At 39.7% G+C, this 21,122-nt stretch overlaps 1 protein-coding gene and 1 pseudogene across 1 annotated transcript; both read right to left on the bottom strand.

The window, feature by feature from the left end:
* Positions 1–6,853: 6,853 nt before the first annotated feature.
* LOC113712533 (serpin-ZX) lies at positions 6,854–9,698 on the bottom strand. The gene is made up of 2 exons (XM_027236018.2): positions 9,123–9,698; positions 6,854–7,833 (listed from the first exon to the last, which is right to left on the bottom strand). Exons 1-2 carry the CDS (start codon positions 9,510–9,512, stop codon positions 7,051–7,053), a joined length of 1,173 nt encoding a protein of 390 aa, XP_027091819.1. The 5' UTR covers positions 9,513–9,698; the 3' UTR covers positions 6,854–7,050.
* Positions 9,699–16,514: 6,816 nt separating this feature from the next.
* Positions 16,515–18,063, bottom strand: LOC113712572 (serpin-ZX-like; annotated as a pseudogene).
* Between the last annotated feature and the right edge of the window lie 3,059 nt (positions 18,064–21,122).

The following is a 21,122-nucleotide window of genomic DNA, read 5'->3' as shown; positions in this document are numbered from 1 at the left end:
TGAAATTCAAAATGTACACAAACGAACGTCTAAAACAGGCCTGATGGTTTTGTCCATAACTCAGGATACACTAATCCATTTGACCTGAAATTTTACAAGTAGATTCAGGACCTAAGAGGCTACAATGTTGAAGAAGGCCACTCAATCCGGTTTTGAGTGTAACTAGGTCAAAAATGCAAGATACTACACCAGCATCGCAAAAACAGATTCACAAAATGTATTCTAGCACAAACATCATAAAACAGGCTACCTAAGTCCAAATTCCGAGATTCCAAAGCCATATGAAAGCTAAGATTTAAGGCTACATTTCATCAGAAGACCATAACAACCAATTCAGAAGCAATCCCAACCAAAACAACCAATTACAATCGCAGTTCTTACATTCGGCCAAAACCAGAACAGCAAGGGTAAATTCGACTTTTCTCACTCTACGCTACTCCGATTGACCTGAAATTTTACAGGCACCTCAAACACGTCAATACCTACAACTTTCATGTTTTGAGCAAAGTCCAATTCGGCCTCTATCTATGACCTAAAATTTCGGACAGAATGTTCAACCAAGAACCCTAATTTTCCAGAAATTCTTCCAAATTCAAAATTGATTGCAATTTCCTATCAAATGCACCTACTAGAGCCAAAGCCCCTTATTACCAACCATCAAAAACAACCACACCATCAAGATCATATGAAACCAGAAAATTCAAAAAAAAAATAAAAACTCAACCAATTCATTCCAAACCATGAAATAAACCACAATTTCTAACACAATAGCCACCATTAGGCATAAATTCAACATCATTAGATATAGGAGGGTGTTCATATACCACTTACCAAGTAACCAAGAGAGAGGAAGATGTTGGACACCTTAAATCTTCAAACAAACTTCAATAGACCACTCACAAGCACCCAAAGGATAGATTTTATGGAGTAGAATCTAAGTTATGTGGTTGGTTTTGGAAGATTGAGTGAAATGGAAGCTTGAAAGTTGAAGAATTTCTTTCTTCTTGAGCTTGAGAGGTTCGGCCACCAAGAGGTGAAAAATGGTGATTTTTTTGTGAATTTTTGGAGATATTAACTAATTTTGGTCAAAAGTCAAAAATGTGAATAGTAAACCATAAAGTCCAACCAATCATATTGTGACACTTGTCACACTCATTAATGCATTCTTATCTTTCTTTTTGCCCCTCACATCATTCACTTCTCACTCTCAACTTATCTCTTAACACCCGATAAATTTTACACAGTATCCGGAATTTAACCTAATTGGCCGAATTTTTCCGAACTTTTCGCACTAGTGGGTCCCACGTCCGATATACGTTCTTAATTTCTCAAAAACTAACTAATACTAGAAAAATCATCTAAAAACTCTATTTACTCAATAAAAATTATCTGAGGCATTTTCTAATAAAGAAAATGTAGGAAAACGGGTTTTCAATCTTAACCGGAACTTAGGGTTTAAATCTTAATCCCTACTTAGGGTTTTCGAAATACTCCCAAAACCAAACGTTACCGCCCAATTAATGAATATATCAACGTAGAACGAACTGGGGCCTCACATATAATGGTATTCAAGAGGGCAATTTCATTAATCAATTGCACTATTGGAAGCTCCGTGGCATCTTTAACATCAACTAATTGTGAACTCATTTGGATTTTTTTTTTTTTATAAATTTTTGAAAAAAAAATACTGTAGTGATTTAAAAAAAAATAAAATTAAAAAATATATTTACAGAAAATATTTTCTGTGAATGGGAGATACTAACAGAACCTATAACAGTCCAAAAGGACCAAAATATTTCATATTAGTTGAAAATGTAATGCAAAGCTAATCAGTGGTCAAGGGGGAAATTATTACCAGCTCAAGTATGCTAAACCACTTTTTGGTTAGTGAATCAATTAACGTACATAGCTAAGGCCTAGCAATCGAAGGCCATCAAATTAACACGGCACAACTTTTGAATCTTGAATCAATAATAATGAATGTTTGCCATTAGCGCAAAAACGACATGGCTCTGTCAAATTCATGTCCTTATCCCTAGCCCACCTTTGGACCCGCCCTTGTCGCCACGTCAACCGCCATCCATGCCTTCCGTCACCGCCACAATCCCAATTCCTGCGGCCCCTTCCCCATCGCCGCTTTGCGGGAAGAAACAAAAGATGGATCATTTTTCTTTTATTTTCCTGTTCATGTCAAAATTTCTCCATTTGAACAGGGGATACACTGGTTAATACCACATCATAGGGTGCCATTTATTTTTTCCCATTTTAATAGTTGTACTTTTGTATATGCAAAATTTTCAAAGCAGAAACAAGATCGATTGTCATAAGCAAGCGTTTCCAAAAGGTTCATGAACGCAATTAAAGTAAATTTGAAAATATTTAAGATTCAAAATATTATTATTGTGTTGTGTCGATCGATTTTAATACCATATGTAATGGTCGTAGACACGTGCTCTATGCTTATATTGCCTTCAACATAATTTATCTTGCTCTACATATTTACCATTTGTTCAAATGAACATAACCGCCTCGTTTAAAATTTGTTCATCGTGAGTAGAGTTGTTGATGGTGCAGGGTTAGCCCAAACTTGGGCTCTTCAAACCCGAAATTAACGGGTCAAGCCACATGCGGCCATCCACAGCTCAATGGAGATATGATCTTTGCCACTGCCACTTGAAAGCTCAAGACCGGGTATTTGTAGTAAGTTTCTAGTTCGGGGGTGGGTTATTAAAGCCCAGCCCAGCCCAGAGAGCGCGATTAGCAGCTACCACTAATCGCTAGACATGGCCGAACAAAAAATCCACTAATGGCAGTTGCAGTAATTTTGAAATAAACAGAAGGCCAACTTTGGGAATACAGATGATACGGACTTTGAAGGAGGCAACAGTAGACATAGCCTTAAGGTTCACAGCTTTTAAAACTTCGCGCCAGCAAGGCACGTGAAAGCAGCCTGGTCTGGGGCTCTGGGGGTCCGGGTCTGTGGGGCCTAACCTGTACGATCTATAATCTATAGTACTGCAACTCCCTAACCAATAACCATACGTACGATAACAACACTAAAGGACAAAAACCTTTACTACTAGTAGAATATTAGGTGTACTTGTGGCCTGTGGGAAATGCATTTCGCTTCTACTGCAAATTAAGCAGACTGAGATGGGGCTGGGTTTTGACTTCTGAGTGCCAATTCTTGGGTCGGTGGCCTAGCCTGTGAAGTATTCATCTGTTTTTATATAATTCTATCTAAGCCCCTGCGTTGGTAGCTGGTGAATCTGTTCTATACAATTCTGTATGAGCTCTCGTATCTATTGGCACCATTCATAAAAAAAAAAAAAAAAAAAAAGGGCCATAGGACTCGTGGCTTCAACAAACGCCTAACCCAGCCGTCCAAAGCTTAAAGAATTTGGAATACGTTTGTAGCTAGGATGATAAGAGCTAAATTGATCAATCTTCGAAGTTTTCTTTGCTATGTCAACTGTGGCACTACCCGACTGGGCAGCTTGTCACTCTTCCGTTTTTCTATAGTCACAAGATACTAATGCAAAATATTTAAGCAGACAATCAACACTTTGTATTTCAAATTTAGTTCCGTAGTAATTATGTGGATTTGAGAAATGAAAACTCGACTTAGACCAGATATTAACATCACTGAGAACAATGGTTAACATGTTAACCAACAATCCCTTCTCCCTATGCCAAATAATTCCCCTACGACCCCATACAATAATCACCCAACTTTTCACAAACTATCCTAATGCTCAGCTAATACCCCTCCTAAAAACAAATTCCACATCGCCCGCATTGGCTGGTTTTGAAAATCGTCTAATCATTCAGCCATTCATACACTACTATCCTAATGCTCAGTTGATAACTCTCCTAAAAACAAATTTCATTTCACCGGCATCAGCTAGTTTAGAAAGGCGTCGCTTCAACGGCTTTGATCTGCCTCTGGCCTTATAATTGGTGGGAACCTTCACCCTTACAAGCTACTGTGGATTGAAATCCTTCAGAGCTATAACAGCCTTCAAATCTGCTTTTGATCTTACCACCATGATGGGAAACTTCATCAGTCTTTGGAATTCTTATCCGCATCCTCATTGGCGTCGCTAACAAAGGTTTTTGGGAAGCATCAATAACAAAGGATATTAAAAGGAGGAGGAATAGAAGATAGAGGAATTGAAATATAGCCAGTAGATAATGATCATTAATACTATTTATATAGTCATGCATGTCATATTTAAGTATCCCTGTTGCATTATGCACTGCATTAAAATCAAATTTAAATTTCTAATGTGAAATACAAACTGGGTATACAAGCCAACATTGATTCACGTCGCGTGTATCTAACACCGACGGATAATGCATAGCTAGAATCAAGTTGGAAATTCTAACATGGGAATCGTGGAAAAGTGGGATCACATCTCATATGGAAACCATGGATGTGCCAAAATTGTTAAAAAAAAAATGGTGATGCAAAAATAGGAAAAAAAAGAGAAAACATTAAGTATGTGATATGTTTAAATACAGGACAAACAGTTGAGAGTTAAGTAAAATTTGCAAGTGAGAAAATCGAGACAAATGTCCTGATTCAAATATTAATTGGAATAAGATATGTAACTGTGATAATTGAAATCAAATTAGACATTAAATTGTCAATAAAAATAATATGTATCATGCAAATAGATGTCAAACATGCATATGCATAGCTTACAGCTAGCTTTAGGGAATTATAAAGTTTGAAAAATAATTAAAATTTAAAATAAATATATAATAGTTAAAAAAAATTATCTAATTCTTACAATAAAAATGCGAAAACCTTAGAGTGAATGAAATTTTTGTAAAACTATATAAATATTAATTCTTATCTCAATTTGTGATTATGCTTGAAAGATGTAGGCATATTTTTTTCTAACATTTAATCTTTAACATTATTGTTTTCAACAATTGTGTCTATGACTTTTTTTTAGGAACTTTGCTCATATACTTGGAAATATGTGTACTTGCTTCATTCTTGTGTTTAAACATATGGACACGCTTGATTGAATTCGTTGAAATCAAAATAAAAATAAAAATCTATTGTAATTTAGTGAAACTTTCTATAAAAGGTACCTACTGTAAATTTGTTTAGATAATTTTTAAATTTATTAGAAAATAAAAGGTCAAGATCTTCAAATCTTCTACTACATTATAATGTTTATAAATATTTTTAAATTTTTTGTAAGCAGTGATTAGGGAATGGGTGGAGTTTAAGAATCAGGGAGGAAAAAGGGCATTTGAATTCAAGAACTATAAATCTTAAGCCTCTATTTAGCCATTGGATCGCATTTGCAAACATGCTTATATAAATATTTAACAATTTTATAATAGGAAATGTACCTGCTCCCCCAATTATCTGATAATATCTTTTTGCAAATTATGCTTAATTTGAATATTCGTTGCGTAATATTTTCCTTTTTCATAGCTTGAACCCCATGGAAAGATTATCAATCTTCACATTTTTCGACCAAAATTAAAGCTGTCTATCATTATAGTACCAAAAAAAAATTACAAATTTGCCAAAAAAAAAAACAACATATTTTAAATTGTCAGTGTACGATACTCTTAAGTGATGATGATAAAACTAAATTATGAATGATAATTAACATCTCAAAATTTATACTTGAAAATACTAATAATTGTACCTTTATCTTACGATACTATGGCCTTTTCAAATACGTATAAACTTAAAAAAAATAAAAGAAATATGGAAGGTTTTCTTAAACTTACAAAATACAAAAAATAAAAGCCATCAATAGCAATCTACATGGAAGCCTACCTACTTAACACAGTGGTAATATCACTCTATCATTTGTGCAAAAGGCATTCAAATATCCAATGACCACATAAAAGATGGATATAAAAAAATACAAAAAGGAGTATTGAGTTTATTTTCTTTTGAATCATTTTGAATATGTGAATAAATGTCACACTGGAACATATAATTGTTAAACATCGTGTATACTTTTCATTATAAAATTTCTTAATATAAATTAAATTTTTACATATAATTGTTAAAATTTTTGGAGCATTCAAAGAAAATTATAAAACACATACCTTACTGTTAGCATTAGAAACTTCTAAATATCTGGCTTCAATTTTGATTGAGCCCCTTTAAAGAAATCTTCATTTGTCCCTTCAAACAACAAACTTGATTTTACTTTTGCCATATTCTAAAATCTGATTTGCTAATTTATTTTGCCACATTTTAATTCCAACCAGTATGTCCATATTGGTAAGTGCCTTCTCATAGCTAACTAACGTTTCATGAGGTTACGACACACAGCCCTCTGATTCAGCAGACACATATTCAAACAGAACAAAAGAGATTAATGTGATACTAAATCCGCAACCGCTATAATCAGCCTGACGAACAAATGATGGACGGTCATTAACTGACTATCTTGTTTTGAAAATCAACTCGATCGGAAGCGGTCTTATTAAGTTGTAAACATCATCCGTAATCTCTTTGAAAGAAGGCTTAAGATGCAGGGACTGACCAACCCAGACGGCATTGGCAAAGCTGATGCGAGGCCCGCCGAAAGTGCCGCCGTCGACTGGCGGTGAAGACAGGAAGTTGAGGTCGTGGGTGTAGCCGGACCTGAGGAAAGAGAGGAGCTGGTCTTGGGTTGGGCATTTGGAACCCGAGGCAAATCAGGCCCAAGAGTAGTTGGATGCACAGCGCCCGGAACAGAAAGTACAACATTTTTTGGCATCCAGTAAAGCTTCACCCTCTTAAATTCAAGCTTTGAACCAGAGGAAAACAAGTCATCATCAGATACTGCTAGATAAGTTCACGTTTTGACCTTTTGGGAAACAATGCCGAAAACACAACACTTAAAATTCACGTATAGGATCTCTGAACATAAGTACCTGAAAACAACTGGAAGCAACATAACATACAGTACATCGGAAAGCCGAACTTATAGGGGTTAGGAAATAGCATTATACACACCATTAACCAGACAAAATAAGATACATGTCAAAAGACCGAAACAGCAACCCATTCTCCAGCGGTTAAGAATCAAGAGGATTAACCACACTACCAATAAACTGCACCACCCCAGTCATGTCTTCTCTTACAAAATAAAGCAATGGGTGATCAGCTACAAAGTCTAATTTATTGAAAAATTGGGCAGACCGTAGGCGTATCGTAGCCGCAGTTGCAGCTGCAGCTTCTGTTCCTTCTTCGTTAACCTCAATAAAGGATTTGTGGAAGATGCTTGAAACATGAAGGTTCCGGCTCACAGGGGAGTCTACCATTTCAGTGAGGCCGCCTTCCCCAGAGAAAGGCAGCACAAGCCCCAGTCCCTTCAGAGTTTTAGAAGCTTCAAATCCAAAGGATATCTTAAATTTTGGTACGAGGAAGTCGCCAACTTCTACTTTTGAACGTGGTAAATGATGCTCTAAGAATCCAGGTTCAGAACCAGCTCTGTCCAACAAAGCTGGCAGCCCATCCTTGGCATCTGGGAGAAAAAAGTACATGGAGAAGCGACGCTTATCCTCACCTTGTTTATAAGGAAGACACAGTACTTTAAAACCATCATAGGCACTTATATACTGTTTCTTCTTGCTGGTCATGAAGGGAACTTTAATGGTGCTGCCATTCAGTAGGTGAAAATCATGCTCCTTTGTTTTTGATGCGTCGAACTTATCATCCCATTCTCCTTTAAAGTACAGCGCATTTGCAAAGATCAGCCTTGTTGTATTGTCTACAGAGCCAGGAGGAAGGATTTCTTTGATAAGTCCACTTGTACCCTTTTCGGCCCATGAATTTACTTCATTGGTGACCTCAGCAGGCTTCATCAACACCAATGCAAACATTAGCAAACGTATTAACACTACTGATTCCCTTGCTAATTTCCTTACCATTTTCTCTAGTTATGGAACCCATGCATATTACAACAAAGATTACAAGTCAATACTGAATTTCTAATACATTAACAAAACCATCTTTTCGTAAAGGACTTGATGCATAGAGCAAAAGCACAAAGCTTCTCATTCAGACACAAAGCACGAAATTTAAGAGACAAAATGCTCAAGTTTGCAGATAGAATTGAGAACCAAGTTGACAGCTCTACAAAGAGAACCTTAGAAGCCAGAGTTTTAACTATATTGAAAAGCTAAAAAGGCACTGGAAGACAGTTCCATGATCTGTTGTTAGGTAGCATATTTAGATGTACTATGGAAGAGTAGGGGTCAATCAATAATCACAGAAGAAAATAAGTAAAGATTAAGATGTCCATGGCCCTAAATGAACCAGTTACTACTCATAATTCCAAGATCAAAACAATTCCATCCCACTTCAAGATCACAGGAATGTTATTCTAAAACTTTATTATTTCAGATAATGTGATAAAAAACAGTGTCCAACTTCCGCAGCCCTTACTATATAATCAGGAAGTGAAAATCAACTCTTAAAAGAAGACAAGTGAGCAAATTAACTATACTCATTGATTGAGTTTGACATTTAACCAAAATGTTTGCGCTTATCTTTAACTTCCAAGGACATAAGCCAAATAGATTGTAAGAAAATCCGAGGACAAGTATGATCTGAAGCACTGCCGGAAATTAATGAAGACGCGAACTTTCTCTACAAATAGAACGAGACGGTCTTAGGCATTCAACCTGAATATGCGTGCTTATCAGCAACTTCCAAGAACATAACCAAAGACTAATTGCAAGAAAATCTGACGACAAATATCATCCGAACGAGTGCAGGAAATTCATGAAGAGCCGATTCTTTTCTACCCGTCAAAGTGCTTATTAGGACAGACTAAAGAAAATCAACAAACTAAAGAAACAGTTTCACAATCAAAAAACTCCTCCGTGCAACATGCACATAAACCTCAATCATACAACAGTCAAAAAAGCCTCTTCTTTTAAGCCCCTTCCCTTTCCTACTAGCCAATTTCAGTACTTGCAAAAGGCGCAGGAAGTATTACCAATAGATAATCAACTAAAAAAGGCAGACATATGATAACAAACAAATAGCTTAACACAACGAAAAGAAAAAGCCCATGTGAGAAAATTAACAGGAAAAAAGAGAAAAAATTTTTTTTTGATAAAAGACCATGAAGTTTTATTACCTTGTTTTGGAAATCTACTTGATTGGAAGCGGCCTTATAAACTTCATCAACAATCTTTTTGAAAGAAGGCTTAAAAGGCAAAGACTGATCAATCCAGACGCCATTAGCAAAGGACAAGCGAGGCCCGCCGGAGGGGGCGCCGTCGGCTAAGACAATAGTGACGAGCTGAGAAGTGAGAGAGCTGAGGTGATCGGTGGAGGTGGACTTGAGGAAAGAGAGGAGCTGGTCTTGGGTCGGGCCCTTGGAGCCGGCTGCAATCAGGCCCAATACTACGTGGAGGGACAACGGTGAGAAGACGGAGTTGGTGTCCTTGGCCTCCGACGAGATGACGTGCTTTGCGAGTGCCAATGAGACGTCGTTTTGCTTGCTGATTGATTCTCTCAGGTCCATTTCTTCTTCTCTTGGAGTATATGGAGACTGGAAAGTGGAAACAGAAAAAGAGGCGAGCTTGAGCTTCTCGTGAGAAGCAATAAATAACTCTGCCTTTAATAGTGAGGTTGCTTAGCAATTAATAAATCATTTTGGGCGGGTGAGGTAACTTTTCTCTTCTTCTTCCCTACTAAGAAAACGAGATGTGATTCTCGATACGTGGGCTTTGAATCTATTCTAGATCAGATGAAACGTGGAAAACCATTGGGTCGTGATAAATGCCCTGGAATCTTTTCCCTACGGACCATTTATTCGAAACTTGTCCATTTTCTAAGCTAAATATAGCCCATCAGGGAGTGTTTGGATAACAAAAATATTTTAAATAATATTTTACTTACATCACAAATATATTTTTCAACCCACTTTTTTATATTCTCAATCACCTTTTTATTTCACGTACATCAAATCACAAAAAGTGCTACAGTAATTATTTCAAATAATATTTCAAATAATACTCTATCCAAACAAAATGAATTGTTCGAATTGCTGCTATCTTTAGAAATTTTTGTGAAGAAATATATTATAACGATTTGATTTAATGCATGTGAAGCAAGGAAGTGACAGGAATATATATTCACAAAAAATGTAAATTTTTTTTTTAAAAAAAATGACAATCTAAACATGGCCTAATAAATTCTTACACGAATGATCTAGTTGATGAATTTTTCATGACTTTCGTACGTAAAAAAAAAATTTTGTTTTGGGTAATAAATAATTTGATTGCTCCGGCACGCTACATAATGCCGCACAAAGACGCTAACGATAGACGGACAGATACTAGCACCGAAGAAAAGGGCATTTTTGCAGTGAGGTGTCCAAAGAGAAATGGGCAGGACGGTCATTAGTATAACTATCCTGAACAGTTAATGGCCATGATCTGATCTCAAAAATTTGTGCGGCTGAGATTATAAGTTGTAATTCGATTTTCACATTATGTGTGGATTTCACAAAAATTTGCTCTAAAATTATACGATGTGTAAAAAAAATTACACAATGTACAAAGAAAATTACGTGTAATTAAAAATGACAAAAACTGTCCGAAACGATTGCGGTTGCGGGTGCAACCGTCCGTGCCCCCGAATCCCAACCAAAGGCATGAGCAAGACAACGCAAGTCAGGGCGGAAATTCATTTCTTTTTTTAGGAAGGAACAGAAGGTACGTTTGCCTTTGGACGGCTACGCGTCAAGTGATTTGGGCTTCTGCAGTTCTGCGTAGCTATTAAGAAACAAATCTATCAATCATACCCAAATAAATTACTATTTAACACTATGACCAGACTACTGAGAAAAATCAAGAAAACAAATATTAGCCCTTTTGTGTTTTATTTTTTTGAATCACGAAAAGATTAGCCTTGACGGTGACGGTGGAGAAAGCTTAATTGAACGACTCTTACCATGCAAGTACTAGCTGATACGTTGACCTTTAAATTCCAAAGTAGTCTATCCAGAGCTCTTTCACAAAAAAACCAAAAAAAAAAAAAAAAAAAAAGGCACTCCATCCAAAGTTAAGTTAGATAATCTCACTACTAACATTTCACAAATAAATCGCATCTTTAAGTCCAGTGATGGATCATGCAGCTAAAGAAGCTGCTATTTCAAATTAAGAGAATTGGTTCCGGAAAACCAGATCTAATCAATCTATGAATTACTGCCATATTATTGTAAGTATTACAATCTGGAATTTTATTTTAGGGAAAATCGTCCAAAACGTCCCTCACATTTTGTAAAATGACTTTTTCCGTCTCTCACTTTTAAAAGTGTAATTTTATGTCCCTTACATATTCACATCGGTCAAATTTAGTCCCTAACTAGGTTTCCGATCATTTTTTTGCCGGAATCCATCACGTGCCTTGCACGTGATCATTTTTGAAGGGTAAATTTGTCAAATTATATTTTACATTATCTAATCTATAGTCCTCCACATTTTATAAAACAAATTTTTTCGTCCCTCACATTTTATAAAATGATTTTTTCATCCCTCACATTTCACAAAATGAATTTCTCCATCCCTCACATTTCAATAAATGAATATTTTCATCCCTCACTAATTATGTATGTGAGGGAAACCTTAAAAAAAATTGTGTGTGAATACATTTTGTTTAAACACAAGTATATGTCTATTTGATTTTGCTTAATAATCCGAATAGCATAAATATATGTATGTGTCTATTTGATTTCACTTAACAATACGAATACCATATATTATACGTGATCATTTGATTTCATTTGGTATTAGCTAATAAATAATCTTGCATTCATTGTCAAGTTGGCCAATAAATCTATTTTCGGTCAAAATACAATAAGAATATGGAAATTAAGATTCTATTGATAAATATTAGTCTTAATCATACAAAAAGAGAAGATAGCCCACAAGTTGGGCCCAATTACATACATGTATTTATACTATTATTATTAAACAAAATCAAATAGACATATATATGTGTTTAAAAAATGTATTCACACACATAATTAGTGAGAAATGAAAAATTCATTTTGTGAAATGTGAGAGATGGAGAAATTCATTTTGTGAAATGTGAGGGATGAAAAAAATCGTTTGATAAAATGTGAGGGACGAAAAAATTTATTTTATAAAATGTGGAGGACTATAGATGAGATTATGTAAAATATAATTTGACAAATTTACCCTTAAAAAATGATCATGTGCCTTGCATATGATGGATTCCGGCCAAAAAATGATCGAAAATCTAGTTAGGGACTAAATTTATCCGATTTGAATATATAAGGGATATAAAATTACACTTTTAAAAGTGAGGGACGAAAAAAGTTATTTTACAAAATGTGAGGGACGTTTTGGACGATTTTTCCTTTATTTTATTGCAAAACTAAAGGCACTCTTACAATCACATACTACAAGATTCAATAGAAAAAGGAGCGAAGAACATCATGCAATCCAAAAACATAGGAGTATCGTACAACATAAAACAAAAGACAAAGGAAATGCAGCTGTTGAAGACTTCCATTCCATGTACTATAAATTCTTCGCTACTGAAGAGGTGATTTTTGGTTGGTAACTAGACCGACCTGGATCAGTCCTTTTTGAGATGAAGTGAGGTGAACTCCTGTGTCCGAAGTGAACCTCCTTGTCCGAAGTGAGTGGCGGGGCTTCTCCCCTGGTATCACTCCGACGATCAAGTTAGTATGAGAACGAGAATAATGAGAATGAATTAATGAACAGTGTATGCTTACTTGTTGGGAGCGTGTCTGGGGTATTTATAGAAGAGAGGTGATCAATACGGAAGGCTCATGCTAGCGGGACCCACTCTCTGGCATTACGGCTCTGTCTCCTGCCAGGAGGTCTGACTCTGACACTGTAGCCGCCTGGGAGTGATGACGGAGGATATGGTGCAGGTGCCATTAAGTGCCTCCAGTGCTTTTCAGATAAAATGCTGGTCCTGGATGATGTCAGGTGGGTTGACATCATCAGCGTGCAGCCGAGGTGGATGTGCCGAGGTCACCTACACGGTGGACTACGGATGAAGCCGAGCTCTGGGGTTGTGCTCAAGACAGGGATGAGTTCCGGTGAGGGACGAGACTCGTGTTCACCTCGGACACCCGCGTGTCCGAGGTGATCATCCTCAATAAGCCCCCCAAGCCTCGGGAGCTTCGGGCCAGGGAGGTACCGAGGCTTCCTTCTGCCGAAGTCGTGAAGAGTCGGTGTCCCGAGCCTGCTCCGGAAGGTGCGGGGACGTGACACGTGGGCATGTCAGTTGAAGGGACCTGGAGAGTGAGTCGGCACGTAACCGTCACGTCGTGAAGTAGTGGGACGTTTCGTGCAGAGAGTGTCAGTTACAACGAGGACTCCAAGGAGTTGTGCGACCGGATGGCTGAGGGCCTCCAAGCTGGAAGGAACCTGGCCGAGGTCCTGGCCGAATTCAACAAATGGCTGTCCGAACTCGACGAAGTGTTCGAGGAGGTTGAAGAGGAAGAAACTGGAAGAGAGGATGCCGAGGGAGACGAAGCCGGAGGGGGCGAAGCCGGAGGGGACGTCGGCAAAGAGCCTGGAGATGAAGTTCACCCCGGCGGAAAGGAGACCGAAGAGAAAGATGCCCAGGAGGGAGCCAAGACCGGGATTGGAGCCGATACGGGGATGTAGGCTCGTAGGCTCTAAAGGGGTGGCCGAGGTGAAGAGTGTTTAGTAGCACTCTGACCTCGGCCTTGTATTTTTTGTAACACTTCTGTTGAATGAAAGTCTATTTCTTCTCATCTCAGCTCTTTAATTTCTTGCTTTGCTTTGACTTCATCCCTTGTTTGTCACCCTTATTTTTTGATAGCGTAATAACCCTATTGTTCTCAGGTCGTTAGCCGAGGTAGTAAAACGGGCAGATACCACCTTGATTTATAATGGGTCGAGGTGGCTCTTCGGGAGGTGCCACTGAGTAAGGCCGAGGTGGTAAAACGGGCAGATACCACCTTGATTTATAATGGGCCGAGGTGGCCCTTCGGGAGGTGCCGCTGAGTAAGGCCGAGGTGGCCCTTCGGGAGGTGCCGCTGAGGAAGGCCGAGGTGGCTCTTCGGGAGGTGCCACTGAGGAAGGCCTGCCACTGAGTAAGGCCTAAGTGGCCCTGCGGGAGGTGCCGCTGAGGAAGGTCGAGATGGCCCTTCGGGAGGTGCCCTGAGTAAGGCCTAAGTGGCCCTTCGGGAGGTGCCGCTGAGTAAGGCCGAGGTGGCCCTTCGGGAGGTGCCGCTGAGGAAGGCCGAGGTGGCTCTTCGGGAGGTGCCACTGAGGAAGGCCTGCCACTGAGTAAGGCCTAAGTGGCCCTGCGGGAGGTGCCGCTGAGGAAGGCCGAGGTGGCCCTTCGGGAGGTGCCCTGAGTAAGGCCTAAGTGGCCCTTCGGGAGGTGCCGCTGAGTAAGGCCGAGGTGGCCCTGCGGGAGGTGCCACTGAGTAAGGCCTAGGACTGTCCGGGCCAAAATGACCATCCTCACTACCCGTGCCAAGACCTCGGCACTAATGAGCCATCTCGGTAACTCAGCTTACAATACCCTTTAGGGTCAGATTCCACAACTCGGTAAGGGCCTTCCCATTTCGGGCATATTTTCCCCTGCGGCTCAGCTCGGCTGACTGAATTTTTCCTCAGAACCAAGTCTCCAGGCTGGAATTGAGCGGTGTCAGCTCGGCTGACTGAATTTTTCCTCAGAACCAAGTCTCCAGGCTGGAATTGAGCGGTGTCAGCTCAGCGTCCGAGGTGGACGATCTTCCTTTCACTATTCGATCGAAAATACTCCGGCGGTCCCGGAGTTGGGTTGAAGTGCCACTTGGGCCGGGTTCACCTCGGCCGATGTCTCTCCTCCGGGGATCTGGCCCCGTACGAGATGCTTGGGCTTCTCGCTTCATGCGATTCACATCTTCACTTCGGATTCCCTGATCCACTCTTTCCCAGAGTTCGTGAAGTGTACGGGGGTAATCCCGATGAATTTCGGTGTTGAAGAGTCCGGCCACCAACCCGTTGGTAAAGGCCGCGAGAGTTACCTGCTCATTCTGATCAGGTATTTGCACATTCTCCTCGTTGAACCTCTGAGCATACGAGCGAAGAGACTCGCCCTGACCCTGTTGAAGGTTCAAGAGATAAACTGAAGTCTTCGTGATTGGTCGAGACGACACGAAGCGGTGGATGAACCGGTCTATCAGCTCATCCAGGGAGGAAATGCTCCCCGGTTCCAAACTCCAGAACCACTTCCGGGCAGTCCCATGTAGGAAAATGGGGAAAGCCCGACAAATCACGGCGTCGGGGACACAGTAGAGTCGGAATGCGGAGATGAAGGCGCGGAGGTGATCCTCGGGGTCACCTCGGCCGTCATAGGTGGGCAAGTTTGGGAGCTTGAAATTCGGGGGCACCCTTTCCCCATTGATGTCATCCGTAAAGGGCGGAGCCCTCATGTAGTCCGAAGCCAGGCCCCCGGGGCGCCGAGGTAGGCCCTCAGCTCGCTTCCCTAGCAGTCCCCGGGAAAACGCCCGGGAGATGGAGGCTAGCTTAGAAGTCGCCTTGGAGGAGGCACGCCTGGAGGTACTCCGAGAGAGACGCCCCTCATCGGAGTCTTCACCTGAAGGTGCCTCAGGGGACTTCGTCGGCCTCCTCTTGGAAGACTCGGCCTTTTCTTTCCCCTGTCTTTTGAGGTACATTCCTAGCTCCTCAAAAATGGTTGGGTTGTGTGATACGAACTCGGCCATCTTGGCGATGGCCTCCTCGTTGTTAGGCTGGGTCCTTGGGGACCCTTGCTCTTCAGAGATGCGATCTTGCTGGGCTCCCGAGGTCTGCCCAGCCCCAGTTGAGGGAACTCGACCACTTCTGGAGCGCGTGGATCTCATTTTAGTAATAGTAGTCTCGTTCCCACAGACGGCGCCAATTGAGGAGGTGATTTTTGGTTGGTAACTAGACCGACCTGGATCAGTTCTTTTTGAGATGAAGTGAGGTGAACTCCTGTGTCCGAAGTGAACCTCCTTGTCCGAAGTGAGTGGCGGGGCTTCTCCCCTGGTATCACTCCGACGATCAAGTTAGTATGAGAACGAGAATAATGAGAATGAATTAATGAACAGTGTATGCTTACTTGTTGGGAGCGTGTCTGGGGTATTTATAGAAGAGAGGTGATCAATACGGAAGGCTCATGCTAGCGGGACCCACTCTCTGGCATTACGGCTCTGTCTCCTGCCAGGAGGTCTGACTCTGACACTGTAGCCGCCTGGGAGTGATGACGGAGGATATGGTGCAGGTGCCATTAAGTGCCTCCAGTGCTTTTCAGATAAAGTGCTGGTCCTGGATGATGTCAGGTGGGTTGACATCATCAGCGTGCAGCCGAGGTGGATGTGCCGAGATCACCTACACGGTGGACTAGGGATGAAGCCGAGCTCTGGGGTTGTGCTCAAGACAGGGATGAGTTCCGGTGAGGGACGAGACTCGTGTTCACCTCGGACACCCGCGTGTCCGAGGTGAGCATCCTCAGCTACCTATGAGTCAAGGGGGTTAAGCAGGGTACCAATGAACTGTACCGCCCCGGACATGTCTACTCTTATAAGGAAAAGGAATGGGCGGTCGGCAACGAAGTCTAATCTGTCGTAATGTGTATAAGACATATATATCGCTTTGGCAACAGTTGCTGCCGCAGCTTCTGTTCCCTCTTCATTAACCTCAATAAAAGATTTGTGGAAAATGCTCGAAACGCAGAGGTTTCGACTGACAGGGAAGTCGACCATTTCGGTAAGTCCTCCTTCACCAGAGAAAGGCAGCACCAGCCCCAGTTGCTTCAGAGCTTGAGAAGCTTCAAACCCAAAGGATATCTTAAATTTTGGGATGCGGAAAACGCCTACTTGTACTTTTGAGCGTGGCAAGTGATTTTCCAGGAATCCAGGTTCGGAACTGACTTTGTCCACAAAAGCTGGCAGCCCATCCTTGGCATCCGGGAGGAAGAAATACACGGAGAAGCGGCGTTTATCATCGCCACCTTGTTTATAAGGAAGGCGAAGCACCTTAAAACCATCGAAGGCGCTAATGTACTGTTTCTTTCTGCTGGTCATGAAGGGGACCTGAATTGAGCTGCCATTGAGGAGGTGGAACTCATGCTCCCTGGTATTGGATTCGTCGAACTTCTTTAGCCAGGCTCATTTGAAATACAGAGCATTTGCCAAAATCAGTCTCGTTGTTCCATCCACCGAGCCCCTAGGAAGAATCTCCCTGATAAGCCCGTTTGTTTCCTTCCGAACCCAGCCATTTACTTCGTTGGTCACCTCATCAGGCTTCAGAAGAACAATCAACAGAAATAAAGAAAAACAAACGTTAGCAACTTGGCATATTCTACGGTTTGCTATTTTGAACATAAAAGGGTTGCAGAAAATTCACACCCTCCAAACAAGAAACGTGACTCTACTTTTGCCATATCCAAAAGTTTGACATGCCAATTAGAGACTATTTTCTACTTTTTTTTTAATTCCAACTAGTATGCCCAATTGCTCGTATGGTTAAGTGCTTTCTCGTAGCTAACTAAAGTGGCATGAGATTATGAAACACAACCATGATTCAGCAGACACATATTCAAACAGAACAAAAGAAATTAGGAAAATGAGTAGGCTGATGAATAATGATAGACGGAGACGGTTACTAACTTACTACCTTGTTTTGGAAGTCAACTCGATCGGAAGCGGCCTTATAAACATCATCCACAATCTCTTTGAAAGAAGGCTTAAAGTGCAGGGACTGATCAACCCAGACGGCGTTGGCAAAGCTGATGCGAGGCCCACCGGAGGGGCCGCCATCGGCGAAGACGCCGTTGACCAGCTGCGAGGAGAGGGAGTTGAGGTCGTGGGTGGAGGCGGACTTGAGGAAAGAGAGGAACTGGTCTTGGGTTGGGCCTTTGGAGCCTGAGGCGATCAGGGCCAAGAGCACCTGGATGGACAGCGCCGACAACACCAAGTTGCAGTCCTGGGTGTTCGTCGCGATGATGTGTTTTGCGAGTGACAAGGAAAGGTGGGTTTGGTTGCTGATGGATTCCCGGAGATCCATGTCTTTCGTGCCTCAGTAAGGAAAATATACTAGTAGCACTAAATGGAGCTCAGTTAGGGATGGCAACGGGGCGGGGGACCCTCCCCCGTCCCCCGCCCCGTTGCCTATTAGTTCCCTCTATCCCCCGCCCCTCGCTCCCCCCGCCTTGCCCCGCTTCCCCCGCGGGCCATCTGCAGAGTTAATAAAATTTTATTATATAATTTTATTATAATTAGATTTTAATAAATAATCAAGTACTAAAATATCAACACATCACCAAATTATTATTCATTGTAATTTTACAATTGAAATTCATAAAAACAATCAAACAGAAGTTATTTGAATACAATCCAATATGATGAAATAAATATAACTAAAATAATCAAATTTCACTTTTAGTACAAATGCAATCACTAATTCATCATTGTGTTTGTGCTTTTTTTTGAGAAAAAAGTGTTATTCTATTAAGTATAATTAGAAATTTAGTATAAGTGTATTAGTAAATTTAGTATAACTAATTAATAAATTATATTAGTAGACATGTATAATTATTCATATAATTGATAATATCAATTATATTACATAAACTAATATACATTATATAATACATCTAACTAATAATATCATTATCATAAGTTTATAACTAATTAACTTACATATAATATATAGTAATTTATATATATATTTATATATATATATATTTTTTTTGTTTTGCGGGTGGCGGGGCGGGGGATGGGGCGAGGGTATACTCCCCCGCCCCCTCGCCCCGTGAGCCCCTCGCGGGGGCACCCGCCCCCATTACCATCCCTAAGCTCAGTTGATTGAAATCCAAATACTTTCAATGAAGGAAATGGTGGGGTTTGTTTGGATCGTGGTTTATTTGTCAAAATATATTTACTTACATCATCATTACAATTTTCAACACACCTTTTTATTTTTTCAATTACTTTTTTATCTCAGATACATCACATCACAAAAAAGTACTAAAATATCTCTAATAATTCACAATCCAAACAAACCCGATTTTAGCAGGGAGGTCCCGCTTCCGCAGGCAGTAGAGACTACGTATACAGGTCAGTAATTAGAGAGCTTAATGAAGAAGCAGTAATAGCCTAACGGAGAAGCTACCGCTTGTTCTCGGTTGACACGTTTTTGTTTATATTGAAACATGATGAATTTTTTTTTTTTTTAACTTCTAGAATACAACAATTGATATATATATTTTTAAAGAGTATGGGCATGTGGTTGGGGTCACACGCGTAACGGTGTGCTTACGGTCTATAATAGGTACAATTGGCACTTGATGTGGTTGGCGTGGTTGTTTTAAGGTTAGGCTTCTTCTATTGCAATGGAGATAATTTCTCGCCATCATGTCCCAATAAAATTAATTTAAAAATTATTTTTGAAAATCAACATCATCTATAATATATTCGATTACTTGTATTAGTTATGCATACAATTTCCATATAAATTGATTAAGTTTTACCCTCCGATTAATCATTATAAATTTTGTTTTAATTTTGACTAATTTTTTATCATTTAAATGTTTCATGTAAATTGAATGTTAAAATATTCTCAAATGAAAATTATTTTTTATTATATTTATCTAGAGATTAAGAGAAAAATGACGATATGATCAGATGATTTTGTAAAATTATAAAATTTTAGATATAAATAAATAGAGAGAAATTCAATGGGAAGGATCCTATCCCATTATTTTGTAGTATCATTGGTGATTTGATGATATACTTGAAAACACCTTTATGTTCATACAATTTAGTCGGTCTATGCAAATGAAATTTACACGTATAACAAAGTATGTCAGCATACACCGTATCATGTAAAAATTACAACAGCAACTACAACACTCCGTCAAAATTGTCTAAAACCCCTCAATTTCTGAAATATTTGCTCTTTCTCTTTTCTTTCTCCACTTGCCAAATACTACTAGCTAATTTTGCATGAGGGTTAATTACAAAAACTTCCCTAAAGTTTAACCAGATTTGCATTTTACTCGTAGTGTTATTTTTTTTTTCTCACTTTACCTCCTAAATTGTTAGTCAATTCTAATATTATTGATTCTTGACTAAAATGGTAATAAATAATTAGCTATTATGGATCTAAATGTTTCTTGAATAAGTTGGTTCATATGGTCTACATAATAATTAGAGGGGAGAAAAAAAAACTTATGTATCAGCATTAACCCAAAAGTATTGAAAGCAAAAAAAGGAAAGTAGGAAATAAAGAAAGCTCCTCATGTCTCTCATTGCGCCACATGACAGCTCTTGGAGTTGCTACAGCAAATAGCTACTCAATCTTATAATAGTAAGACATTGGGCGTAGGGCGACAATGATCGGAATTGAACTCAAATACTCAAACTCAAGCTTGAAGTACATTATTGGATCTAGAGCTCAAGTTGGGGTTCAACAATTCAAGCTTGACAAATTTTTAAATTTGAAGGTCGAGTTCAACTTGTGTAAAATATAAACCATACAAGATTGAGCTTGACCCATGTAAAATATAAAGAGTTTGAGCCAGCTCAAGGAATAAATTGAGATCGAGTTGCTCAAATTTAAATGGTAAGACTTGTAATTATCCTATGAATATAGGTTTTTTTAGTAATATAATAGTTATGTGAAATAAAAATAATATATATACATAAAGTTTGGAAAATTCAACAAGCAAAGAATATTTAAAGAATCAAAATTGACTCGACAATGTACTCGAGTAGCTTGATCTCCGATTTGACCAAAGTTGAGTGGAGTTTTTAACCAACTGCTCTCAAGCACGTCGATTCTTTGCCTCCTTCCCCCCCTCCCTGCCTCCCCAATCGTGCATAATGCTATTACATATTTTCTTGCATCTTTAAACAGCAAATGCCGCAAATGATCGTTCAGCAATTTGTCGAGTTTCAATTCGATCAAGCTTGAGCGAACTACCGGTGAGCAGCTTAATTAGCTGCCACCCCTAATTTAGGCATAATGCTATCAAATATTTTCTTGCACATTTTATCCGCAAATGAACGTTAAGTAATAAAGGAGCGCGAACATTTTCTTCCAGTAAAAGCGGGTCAAGTGAG

This window comes from Coffea arabica, chromosome 10e, assembly GCF_036785885.1.
Source record: "Coffea arabica cultivar ET-39 chromosome 10e, Coffea Arabica ET-39 HiFi, whole genome shotgun sequence".
In the NCBI taxonomy this organism is placed as follows: Eukaryota; Viridiplantae; Streptophyta; class Magnoliopsida; order Gentianales; family Rubiaceae; genus Coffea; species Coffea arabica.
The sequence above is the reverse complement of the archived record's forward strand: the minus strand, read 5'-3'. Positions and strand labels throughout refer to the sequence as shown.

What these genes read in the sequence shown, in the direction of transcription:
- LOC113712533 (XM_027236018.2), bottom strand. Translation starts at nt 9,512, where the DNA reads ATGGACCTGAGAGAATCAATCAGCAAGCAAAACGACGTCTCATTGGCA. An exon ending in AAGTAGATTTCCAAAACAAG is followed by an intron (nt 7,834 to 9,122) that starts GTAATAAAACTT and finishes GTGTTGATGAAG; the next exon opens with CCTGCTGAGGTCACCAATGA.